The sequence below is a fragment of the Fonsecaea multimorphosa genome, assembly GCF_000836435.1.
Source record: "Fonsecaea multimorphosa CBS 102226 unplaced genomic scaffold supercont1.50, whole genome shotgun sequence".
NCBI classification, from domain to species: Eukaryota; Fungi; Ascomycota; class Eurotiomycetes; order Chaetothyriales; family Herpotrichiellaceae; genus Fonsecaea; species Fonsecaea multimorphosa.
The window spans coordinates 1-12,524 of record NW_015971684.1 but is presented as its reverse complement, the minus strand read 5'-3'; the positions used below and the strand labels follow the sequence as shown (position 1 = coordinate 12,524).

At 52.5% G+C, this 12,524-nt stretch overlaps 3 protein-coding genes across 3 annotated transcripts; 1 reads left to right on the top strand and 2 right to left on the bottom strand.

Moving 5' to 3' along the window:
• Positions 1-248: 248 nt before the first annotated feature.
• On the bottom strand, positions 249-2,987 carry Z520_12208 (uncharacterized protein; the record flags this gene model as incomplete). The annotated part of the gene is made up of 1 exon (XM_016782695.1): positions 249-2,987. One exon carries the CDS (start codon positions 2,985-2,987, stop codon positions 249-251), a length of 2,739 nt encoding a protein of 912 aa, XP_016626177.1.
• Positions 2,988-5,971: 2,984 nt separating this feature from the next.
• On the top strand, positions 5,972-8,305 carry Z520_12207 (uncharacterized protein; the record flags this gene model as incomplete). Its single annotated transcript, XM_016782694.1, has 1 exon — positions 5,972-8,305. The coding sequence occupies one exon, from the start codon at positions 5,972-5,974 to the stop codon at positions 8,303-8,305; it is 2,334 nt and encodes a 777-aa protein (XP_016626176.1).
• A 445-nt stretch (positions 8,306-8,750) lies between these two features.
• Z520_12206 (uncharacterized protein) lies at positions 8,751-9,665 on the bottom strand (the record flags this gene model as incomplete). The annotated part of the gene is made up of 1 exon (XM_016782693.1): positions 8,751-9,665. The coding sequence occupies one exon, from the start codon at positions 9,663-9,665 to the stop codon at positions 8,751-8,753; it is 915 nt and encodes a 304-aa protein (XP_016626175.1).
• Positions 9,666-12,524: the final 2,859 nt, after the last annotated feature.

The following is a 12,524-nucleotide window of genomic DNA, read 5'->3' as shown; positions in this document are numbered from 1 at the left end:
ACATCAAGTCGTGGCATAAGTCTTTGGTGTCCCCAGTCGAGCAATAAATCAACACGCTGCAGAAAGACCCTCCCAAGCATCCGACGAAAAGAAAATCCAAGGCCGCCAGGGCCAGCAAAGTACATTCGAACATGATATCGTCAAAAACCTGAAATCTCAGAGAAACGCTCGCCCATCAGCACCAGTGCAGACGCGGGACAGCCAGCTCCAAGACGACGATGCCAGGATGGCATTCCGCTGAGAAATTGTCACACGTCGCGCGAAAGGCTCGCATTGCTGGCTGGAAACCTCGAATCCCCTTGCGAAATGACGTAGGCTCCAATGCTTCGTCGCAGATCAGCCCTTCTCCGCTCTCTCTTCTCGTCCTCTTTACGTTGTTTGGCATATAACAGCCTCTCTTGAATATCCTTGATCCCTACCAGGGAAATATGGAATCGTAGTGCCGAGCCTGGCAATTTGTGTAGTTTGCGACCCGCTTGCAACTTGGCCAGGCTGGAATGGCTGGATTGTTTCACGATACTTCTCTTCTGCCTGCGCCGTTCCGATATTCGTCGGACCAGTGAAACGGGACCTGTTATAACCGTCCTCTCCTGCGGCAAGCCTAGAGAATTATTCACAATTCCTCGATCTAGGGACCGCTCCTGAGGTTGCGATTCAGGACGAGCATTATCAATGTCGTCCCAAAAGGCACGCGGCCGCCAGAATGGGTGCAGGCTTCCATCAAGATCCTGATCAGCCTTGCGATTGCGTGCGTTCTTTAGGCTCAAGTTCCGGGAGATGGAGCTCATCAACGATTCTGACCGTCGTCGAGACCCGCCCGGCTGTTTGAGAGATTCTGCTCGATCAGTCTCCAATTGCTTCTTTACTTCCTCGTCGGCAGGAGTGGGTGGGATCAGCTTGAATTGCGGCGGTTCAGGCGGCTGTCGAGGGTTGCGCAATGGTGACTCCACTTCGATCTCTGGCAGGTTCTGCTTTTGTACTTCCTGGACCGCTTTTGATTCTGCTACAGGAAACGGCTCAATCAGCTGCAGGGAATAGTTGTTGTGAGGAAAATAGTTGATCGCCCTTGCTTCGTTGATCTCAGGAGAGCCTGACTGGAATGAGGGCTGTGAGAAGGGCGTATCAAAAATGGACGGTGGTCGCAGTGCTGCCCATTCCTTCGTTCCAGGCATCACCAACCCCAGCGGATTTGATGCCATCTCGCTCTCGCCTGCAGGAACGCCTAGCAGACTCCCAGGCTGCGTAGAAAATGGCGGATTGGCAGTCCCCGAAGACCTCTCGAATCGTTGATTTCCAGCCATGCGTTCAGAATGTTGCATCCCATCTACAGGCTCCCGGTCTCTCAGGCTGTGGACAAGTCGTTCCGACTCCATTCTGTCCAAGGTCTTGCGCAAGTCCTTCTCAGCTTGTTGTCTACGTACGTGCAGATGCTCAGATGTGACGGAATTGGCTCGTGACGTACTTCTGGACGTGGGCGCGGATAGCGAGGAACTACGAGGCGGTATCAGCGGCGCCTGAGATTGCTCCCTGCCACGATCCGAAGACTCAGAAAACGCCCTCTTATGTTGCCAAGAAGAGGGTGGGTTGTCAGAAGTTTTGCGAAAGTGAGAACGTCCCGAACTATTCGAAACCGACTGCCTATGGCTGGTACGAGTCGAAGAGCTCAAGGAGGAGCTTCTCTCTGGGATCACTGCCACGCGAATCACTTCGGTCTTAGGAAGGACAGCGCTTGATGCCAGGCTATATGACCTCGAAACCTCGGAACCGAAACTCCAGCGGTTTTGATTGCTCAATCGTGCCTTCTTGTGAACGAGGCGATGAGGGGAGTCTGAAGCTGAATTCATGGAGGTCCTGTTCGAAGCCGGTAGGGGCGAGCTCACTGAACGTAGAGATTGATGCTTGCTGACATGGCGCAGCGTCGTTTTTCGTCGAGGTAAAGAGTTGTGTTCAAAGACATACGCTTCGACAGTTGAAGTGGTGGAGATCCCGGAGAAACGTCGATTTTCGTCGACTCCTACTTGTCGATCCTCGGCTGCCTCATCATCGATCGGCACAGAGTTGTTCCAACCAATGATGTTTGCAAACTTCTCGGTTGACGCTGACGGATCTTGACTCTGCGCCTCAAGAAGCCTTTCACGCAGACTCTTGTCCCGCTTCAAGTTATGCTGACCAGTACTGTGGCGGACAGGATGAGGTGGTTCGATGCTTTCAGTCAGGGCGACTTGAGGAGGGTCAAGATGTATGCGAATTTCTTCACCGTTCAGGATTGCGTCGGCGCTAGATCCAGACGTTTGGTTTTGGGGATAAACCTCTGGCAAAGCACGACTCTCACCAGCAGTTGCGTGATATTGATCGGCAAAAGGCTCTGGAGACTGACTGACGACAGGATGACCTCCGTAAAGCTCGACCAAAGGCGATCTAGGCAGAGAGCTATGTCGCAGGCGATGGGCAGCTGCGCCAAACTTGTCGACGGAACTCAGTGGCCATTTGAAGCCACTGTCCAGACGAGGGGTAGGGCGATCGGAATCACCTTCTGACGTGAAGTCTTCATGGGCGGTCTTGAAGGATTCTGCGTGCGTGGAGGCGATAGAGGGCTGTGGCCCCAAAAATGGGCGCCGGGGAAGTGTTCCATAACGCTCCCGTGGAGGAGTGTTGTCAGGAGTCGGCGGGCTGTTCTGGTTTATTGGCGTCACCAAATTTGATCTAAACACACCGGCATCTGAAGATGGAGTAACTTCTTCCGCAGCAGGCGGGCTGGACTCAATGTTTGCCCCTGGAGGTGTAGGAGGAAGATTTGGTGAGGTAGGTAACACCGTAGACACAGAGTGGTAAGACTGTTCTTCCGGCTGGTGGTCACCAACGTCTTGGGCCGAGATGCGATAAAGGGTTCGAAGGTTAGTTGAGCCAGCTCTTGAACCGTTGCGAAAGGGCAGAGATCTGGAGGTCGATGGAGGAGAGTGACCTGGGGAATCCCTGACCGGCCCCATTATGGTGTATTCGGTGGTCCTCCCCATCGGAACGCCGATTATGGCATTGAAAGAATCTCAGTAGCTCCTCCTCTTCATTGCGACAGAAGGCCACGGGAGCAGAGTCGAATTCGACGTTGTACCTTATGGCATTGGACGGCGTCTCTTTGATCAGGGGGGCTATTACCAGGAGGCAAACAGGGCGTGTTGTGATTCGAGAAAGGCGGGAGGCGTGGGGAACAGCTGGATGCGTGACGCGAAGTGCAAGAAGCCCAAAGACAGCCCGCAGTTGGTGGTGCGCAGGCGTTCGAGGAAATCTGCTGTTGAGGTTGCGGTCCAAGGCCCTTCCCAGTCCACTGGCTCCAACACTAATATTGAGCGTCTACTGTCCGACGGTGGGTAGAGTATTAGCTCAATGAGACTGTCCGATTCAAAGACAGAGAGTCGTAATCGAGGTGTACGGTTGAGGAGCAGTCTAGGTCTGTGACAGGAGAATTGACAAGCGCCGGGCGGTGGTCGACGCCGAGCTCAAAGAGGAGCGAGCTCGAGCAACGAGGGGATTGAGGAATGCGCAGCGACCACTGTGGATACGGCACTGGAGAGTTAATGCGAAATATGTCGTCGGATAACAAGTCTTCGGAGACAGGAGTCCGGATGTTGGACTCGAACAGCGATGCGAAAGTTGAAGAGCAGAGAAACGACGAAAGACCAGGATCTGGGGGAAGGAAACTGGGCGAATCGCAAGAGGCCAGCGAGACCAGATCAGGGCGTAGGGGGAAGCTGGCGATCCACGACGGCAGCTCAGCCGAAAGTCACTCACACCAGCTCAGAGTTTAGGTACAGCTGCTTCCTGTTATCTATTATGCCTTGGTATGATCCTTTTGGCTGCATCAACCCCCTCAAAACCATCCGCCAGTATGTGACCATGGGTGAGCGAGTGGAACAGGAGTGTACCTCGTATTGACTGCCATTCCCGCCTCCGTCCGCCTGGACGCCCAATGCGTGATCTCATTGGCATTCCATTCTCACTCGCCACATTCCACCCTCCTGTCCTCGTACTCAGTTCTCGCCTTCAGCCCCAGGACACTGACAAGGGGGGCCAAAAACAATGTGCACAGAGTACGAACAACACAGCCTTCACGGTATGTGTAGGGCTGAGCAACACGACTCTTGCTGTCAGCTCCTCACCGTAATCTAAATCATCTGTCCACCCAAGTATGTAAGTCAATTTCCTTCCCCTACTGATTCTTTGATCTCAAAAGGGTACTGTTCCTCGAGATTCGCAATGTCTATGGTCATCCATTCTCAATCACAATCATCATGTCCATGAGGCGCTTCACGTCTCCGCCTCTTCGGTTCGTATTCGTTCTTTTCCCTTGCCGGCAAGTCCTTGGGTCTCCTGTTCCTCAAATAATCCAGCCAGACCCTGGCCCTCTCTCCTTTCTCGAGTTTGTGCAGACAAGCTTTCACCGCATCATTGAAGCCGGATTTCTCAGAGGCATCCTGACTGCTCTGATGGTCTTCGCATGTCTACTTTGCCTTCTCATAGGTGCACTATGCGGATTGGCTGCCTACCTGAAGAATCATGACACGAAGTTGTGGGGACGACATGAGGAGCTCTATGTCTTTGGCCACGAGAAGAACGAGGAAGAGGAGGGGGGCTCGTCCCCGGTCTTGAAGCGCCTGAATAGATCGGACCCTCGATACCACGACAAGTTGCAATTCCAGGGACAAAGCCGTATTTCTCGGTACCTTTCCAGCAGTCATTCAATACCCGTCACAAAGATCAGCATCTACGCCTCGCCGTGTCGGGCATCGACTGCAACTAGTGTTCTGTCTGCACCACCTTGGACACCGCAAACTCCAACACGAAGCTCTGTGAGGCCACTTCGCTCCGCCCTGTCCAAATCACCACCCTCGTCCAAGCGACCTTCCTGGGTTCAGACTCCCCCATTTGCGTTAAGGAGAGGTAGCTTGAGCTCGTCTCCTTCCCCGTCCCCAAAATCCGTCCGCTGGGCAGATGAGGTTCAGATGACGATGGTAGAGATAAGCTTTTCAAGAGACAGAGCGACATCAACCAAAGGCCGTCCTGGTTCTCATACCGAGACGGGTGGTAGATTACGCGGGATGGATGGATATGGTCTCGACATTAGCGATGCGTTTGTTGAGTTCTCCTCCTCAACGTGTCACCCATCACCTATTTCCTCAACACAAAACCATAAAACTACCTTCGACACGGCCGGCATTCAAGTGCAGGAAGCAGAATTCCCATCCAACAGAACAACCTCGATGAAACTAGAAGGCGATACCGATTGATTCGAGCATTGAGGTTGCAGAGCGACCCAAAATAGGGGTGGATGTTGGTGTCGAGATTGTTTCAGACGTACTGGAGTTCTTCGTTGATGATGCATTTACGGCCATTATTTCAGGATGTATAGATACTTTTTCTTGAGACTTCGTATGACAGTATGAGTAGTTCTCTTGTCCTCGGCAGGATCCTAGGCAAGGCGGCCCGCTCCGATCCATTTCACTAACGCCTGCTCTATTTATTATATTGAAAGGTCCTGTGATGCAGCTGTGCTTCTAGGAAGAAATTCCGACTTTCACGAGGGACCAACTTAAGTAAATTTTTTTCCTGCAGCTCGCACCTCGTCAAGGCCATGTCTCTGCTCAGTGAAAGGGAAGGTGTAGGTGCTCTCGTCATATCTTTGTTGGTAGCAGAAGATGTCCTCTAGCGCATGGCGCCCATTATTAATACTAACGCCGTAGCCTCGTCAGGCCACCTCTTTGTCGATGGTCTACTCCCTGGTTCTGACACAAGATTTGGAGGGAAGAGACCACGAGAGAAAGCCATGGAGCCCTGATGAAGTTTTTGAACTCGTTATTGGTCTCGTCCTGACATCTCGACCAATATCACACAGCTCGCTGGATTGACCTGGGGAAAATCTTCGGCGCGAAAGATGCGATGAGACTACTGGTTGTCCCCCGGCGCAAGTGAAGATTCGATGAGAATCCGCAGGGGTTTCAATGCGCGAGAACTTCTTGCTTCTCTGGCATCAGACTCGCGGGCGTACCAATACCGGCCGCTGCCTTCGCCTACCTCGATCCGCTTACTCGAAGTCCATCCTGCCTCGCCTTTTCCCGAAAGCAGCGGCGGGAGCATCACAGTCTCACTACGCACGTTTCCCGTCGACGACGCCCCTCCCTTCCAAGCTCTGTCTTACACATGGGGCTATCCGTTGATTCCAGAGTCCCGGCCTTCACGGAGCAGCAACTGGCGCCGCCTTGCATTTGTGCAGCGTGTCCAAGCCAGGAGCCCCCGTCTGCTGGATCCGGATGGCCACGGTGTCCCTGGAAGTATTAGTAGCACCGGCACACCGTCCCCTTTCAGCGGTTCTCAATCCCAAGGTCTCCCGGTGCTGCGCACAAGGATCACGGAAAACACCCCGTGTTTCCCGGTGAAGTGCGAGGGGCGCAATGTCCGCGTCACGGCGAATCTGCACGATGCGCTTGCAATGCTGGCCCGCCGCCGCAATCCCATGCAAGCGGACAATGCTGCTTTAGAGACGAAATACATCTGGGTGGACGCCTTGTGCATCGATCAATCTTCCCTCGCGGAGCGAAATCAGCAGGTCAACCTAATGGCGGACATCTTCAAGGCGGCCCGAGGTGTGATTGTGTGGCTCGGCGAAGAGGATGAGTTCACTCAGGACGCCTGCACCGTGATGGAAAGAATTGCAGCGGTCCCAAGGGAAAAGTTCTCCGCTGTCCCTTACACGGGCTTCTACGACGAGGACGGCTCTTGTTATCGCGAGCTCGGGATTGAGCCTCTGAGCTATCAAAATTGGCTGGGTCTCATCGCATTCATGAACCGCCCCTGGTTTTCGCGATGCTGGGTGGTCCAGGAGCTGGCGCTGGCGAGAAAGGCCACCGTCGTGTGTGGGAGTCGGTTGCTGCAATGGGAGCAACTAGCCAGAACGATTGAATTCATCCGTGCAACAAAGTGGTATCATCACTTATCCACCGAGAAAATGCGACACATTCGTGCCCTAGGCCGAAGTTCAGGAGCGTTCAAGAAGCTTTTGGCAAGCAATGCCAGATTCGGACTCGAGCCCGTCTATCTCAACAACACGCGGAATGCACTGCAGTCGTATCCCCAGAGAGAAAGCAGCGGTGGCCCGTCGCTGAGGGTGCTGCTGGACACGCATAGGTATACCGCCGCTACCGATCCTCGAGACAAGGTATATGCTTTCCTCAGTTTGTCCAACGCAGCAAAGTCGTCCCCAGAGAAGCGCGACGAGATCAAGCCAAACTATCAGACTCCCGTCCGCCAAGTATACACAGAAGCAGCATGCACGCTTATCCGGAGCACTCGGAATCTGAATCTGCTGTCCCACGTGCAAGATCGATCCTTGACAAAAGTTAAGGGTCTTCCATCTTGGGTCCCGGACTACTCTGTGCCCCTTTCGCCCTATCCGCTTGAATTTCGAGGGAAATGCAACTGGTCTGCCTGCGGCAATCTGAAATGGAGACCGCCGAGTGACCAGACGACGCTCCTCAGAGGCCTCTTGCCAGTACAAGGCTTCCACATCGATACCATCGCCGAGAAAGCAATCATGCCGCACGAAGCCACGGATGCCGGAGAGCCTTGGGCCAGTATTGTGGATCTGGTTTTCCACCTGCCGAACCCCTACTCTGTGCCATCAATTCGGGGCGCCCCGATTTCACGCCTCGACGTCCTCTGGCGCACGCTCACCACAAATACATACTCTCGGCAACATCCAGCTCCTTCTGAATGTGGAGCCTTGTTCATCGACTATATTCTCAACCTGCAGATACGACACCGGTTGGCTCCTTGGTCGTCACATGACACCGATTTTCAACCACATCAAACACCCTTTTCTACTCTCACCAATCCCGACTGGCATAGCCTCTTGGCGTCCGAGCCTGCAAATTCTCCGTACAATCTCTCCTTCTATCGCGATCGATTGACTGCGTTGGTCGAGAACATGTTGTCCAGCGATTCATACTCGCCGCTTGACCTCGCTCAGTTCCATCATGATATTGAGCACGGCTCCGGAAGATTGCGAAGGCTATTTCGAACAAAAGATATGTTGCTTCTCGGAACTGGCCCCCAGTCTCTTCGTGTGGGCGATGAGGTCTGGATTTTGGCAGGTGGCAAGGTGCCGTATATTCTTCGTCCTATCAAGAGTGGGACAGATGGTGAATATGTGGGTGAGAAAACCCATCGATTGGTTGGCGAGGCGTATGTCCATGGTGTAATGCACGGCGATCCACACCGTTTCGAACTGGACATGGTGAAGACGGTTTTGGTTTGAACACGGTCATTCCAAAAGCCTTCAACTTCAAGGCCGGGATTTACAGGAGGAATGGTTGTGTAAATAAGGGAGTTACCCGCATATACGAATATCTCATAGAAGAGGGTCATTCGAATCTGTAAATTGTGCCCTAACGGAAGAAGTCAGCGTCAGCTTCCATCGGGAGAAGTGAGAATATCAAAAGGTGCAAAAATGTACATCAGACAATTTCGAGAAGATATGTGGCTGGTTGGTTTAGGCACTGCGTCCGAATGCCCAGGGTTGCGAGGATGACCTGCAAACTCTGAAGCAGAACGCTTCTCTGGCCCCAGCGGCCTCGTCATTGGAAAAATAAAATCACAGGCGAATGCGGCGAGCACTTACTCGTTCAGACCGATGCCTGACCAAAAACTGCGGCGGGATTGTTGTTATATGGTCAGCAACGATCAATGCCACCGGAAGGATATCAGCCCGGATTGATTTCCAGTTTCCCTCTCCTCGCTCTCATCTCCTCCACTATCTTCTTATCCTCCTCGAAACGCTTCACCATCTCGTCTTGCTCCTGTTTCCGTCTCTCTCGCGTCTGGAACCTATAAAAGTCCTCCAAAGCTTTGGCTTTCTCTTTCTGCTTCTCGGCAGACTCCTTCGCTTCATCCATCCGCGCACTGCCTCTTGATCCTCGAGTGACAGTAATGAAACCATCTTCATCAGGAAGTGCGCGCTTGCGTGCGTTTTCGCGAGACCGAGACTCTTCGAGTTGGGAGTAAGCAGTCATATATGCGTTGACTGAACGAAGAAGTTCCTTGCGCGAGGGATATCGTAGTGACTTGTGGCGTTCATATCTCGTCAGTCCGAGCCGCGGTATTTCATTGACCACTGAGCCTGCCATGCCTTCCCACGCGATTGGTGTACCCGTTTTTGCGGCTCGTTGAGCGGCTTTGAGAGTGAGTTCCATGCTAGGTTTGTCCACAAAGACGACTACAGCCGACGCGCCAGACTTTTGGATCTCGCTGTCAAAGACATTTGGGAGCGAGTATGTGTCCAGTCCAGCCTCGATCTCTTCGACAGACATCCTCTTACGCTTTCGACTTGATTTCGTTGCGGAAGCGGGTTGTTTGCCTGGTGCATTCTCCGAAAAATGCACTTGCTGTATGCGTCCGCCTTCAAGTTGAGTCGTGAAAAGGTATTTCAGGGACCGCTCGGTAGCGCATACTGGGATGTTCACCAAGAATAAAGATCTAGGTGTATCTTCGTCGGGGATTTTGGGGTCGTGAGGTTTCAGGTAGAGGTAGTGAGTGGCTTCTCGGGAGAAAGCTCCTTTGCTGGGTAATTCCAATGGTAAAGCGATACAACCGCTTACCTCTCGAGGAACCCTTACCATGGCGAAGATCTCGTCGCTGGGCAGCATACAAAGCAGACTCAACTTTTTTCGTCGCAGTTGGGGAAAGACTGCGCAGTGTGGGGTCGGCGGAAAGAGCCTTAAATGACAACTAATGACGGACAGTGCTGTCACAACAAGGCTGTCACTCGTGCCACTACCTAGGTATCTTACCTACGTACCACCTAGCGAGCTAGGTACAGATGCCTTCAAACACTCTCCACTTGAAAGAACTACCGACTTAGCCATTCGGATTCCTTTGCGTCCCAATTCCTCAATTAAGAGCCGATAATACAAAGCGTACTCAGTGCTCTCAAATTGGTCACTGTCTCGTAAGACAAACAGCTCGTAACCCAGCAACTAACACCGACTCGCCGCCCCTTGAGGCCTTTCGAGCGACCCTTGAAGCCAATGCCAGTGAGGAACAGGCTATCGAGTCCGACCCTGTCACCAGCAGTGTGCTCGTAGCACCATCGATCTCTGCTGCAAGGGCTTGGCTAACTGAGCATTTGTCCTGGAGTCCATCAGGAACCACAAGCTGTGTCTCAGTTTTCTTGGGCTCCTTGCACATTAGCTTCCTCTTCCCAGAGGGCGCGTTGGCTTCATCATTTGCCTGAAGGAGTAGTAGCATACTTGTGGAAGTGGCAGCCTCTCATTTTACTGGTCGTCCCGCCTGTTCTCCCGATCCAATGCAGACATTCGTATCAGAGACTCTTCCCGCGGCTAGAGTCCGTGGTATTTTCGCGGAGGTATCACCATGAACAGGACGGCAGCGAAATGACAGAAGAGCCTAATTTTGAGACACAACACCATCCGGGGTCAGGATCGACCAATTTGGATAGCAGCTGCTGAACAAAATCTCTGATCTTCGAAGGCTCTCAACGAGATCCTTCGCCGATTGCACCAGCACGGAGGCCGTTGATGGCGCGTGATTGGCCCGCTTGAAGACCGGCCGCAAATGCGACTCAGTAGAATACCCGAATGTCCTTGGCTGCGAACGTCTCTCTTTCCAACACCATAGCAGGCTTGACTGTACTTGTAGGTTCCATCGTGAGAACCGAATTGTTGACTTTTGATATGGCATTTCCAAATCAAGGGTTTCTCTGTAATTGACTCTTAGCCCATTCCTTCCTTGGAGTGTTCGGCTAGATCTTCATTCAAGCAATCTGATCAGAGTGGATGAGCTGATAGAGTGCGGGCCTAGGTGGGCGTCTTCGGGGGGAGCCATTCCCATTCGCGGATGCTGACGCCATATGGTGTGTCAACAAGCCCACTCCAGCTACATGGCACGGCCATGAGAGGTGGGAGGTACTGAAATGGTGGTTGTGTGAAATAGAAGTGTCAGAAAGATGATGGGTAGCTCGCTCAATCGCCGGCAATGTTGTGTTATGTAGCGGGTACTGGCCTAATAATAATAATAGCGCTAGACGCCTTTTGGTATTAGCTCAGATTGACGTCAACCACCCTTATTTGTAGCTACTCCTACTGCCCGAACCTCAGCATGTGCCATATACCGTGAGGCTTGAGTGAGGGTGGTGTGCTGTGGCTGACCTGAACATCCCTTGAAGAGACACACGAACGAGGAGAGCACCACAGTAGGTAGGTAATGCAGGTACTACCAATATTGCCATTATCAAAGGTACTGGCGAACTAGTGTCCAGGTAGGACCCCATAGCACCCCGTTGATGTACACCTGCTGCTTTCTACCCTCGATCAGAGTGTGAACAGCTATTCTAGGAACTGGCAAACCTGACATCAAATTCAACACCGCCACTGCAACCTCTCTACAAGACAATCGGTGTCTGGCGGGATTATCTCAATCAAATCCCCGACAGCAGCCAACAGCAGCCAACTTCAGGCCCGGCTCCAAAAAGATCATGAATCTGAATAAGCATGTCGACGAGGCTGGGCTGTTGAAGCTCCTGGCAACCAAAGCTTTCATCGCACAGATCGCGGTCATTCTCTCCCTCTCTCTCCACCTCATCTCTCTTTGCTCTCCCATGCTCCTTGCGGTGAGTCTGACTGGTGCGGCTCGTCCCTCGATACAATGAACCGCTTCTTTCTTTAGATAGGTGCCCTTTACCACACTCCAACTCTCCGCGATGTTGCCATGGAGTGGTCAGCAATGTCTCACATCATTTACTGGAGGCTGGAAGGCCAGTATAAATCAACTTCGTTTCAGCGTCCTGCATGCTCTCATGATTCTCCTCCGTCAACAAACAACACAAGAATCAAAAAGCATCCGTTCGTTGCATTATAATTGAAGGCCTTGCTGTTTCACTCGATACGTTCGCTCGTCTCCAAGCCGGTGATTTTCGACTTCTACCTTTGACTATTTGAGAAAGACTCACTCAGTGGAATCCTCAAGATGTTGGCTTCGTGCTCGCTGTTGCTTGCGGTCCTCGCCGGGTCCGCCTTGGGGCTGCCTCTGCTGGATGAACAAAAGCGTGATAGTACCTATTCTCCAGTCTACAGCACTTCAACTTACAGCACCTACCCGGTATACACAACGAGTTCCACTTACTACCCCGTCTATACGACTACCTCCACGTACTATCCAGTGTATACAACCTCTTCCACCTACTCCTCGGTGTACACCTCAACCTACTCCCCAGTGTACACATCCACTTCTACCTACTCTCCAGTTTATACGTCTACCTCAACCTACTCCTCCCCAGTGTATTCTTCTACTTCGACCTACTCCTCGTCAACTTACTCTTCGACCTACTCCTCTTCAACTTACTCCTCGACCTACTCCCCTTCAACTTACTCCTCGACCTACTCCCCGGCGTATACGAGCACGTACTCTTCTTCGACCTACTCCCCAGTTTACACGAGCACTTACTCCTCTTCGACCTACTC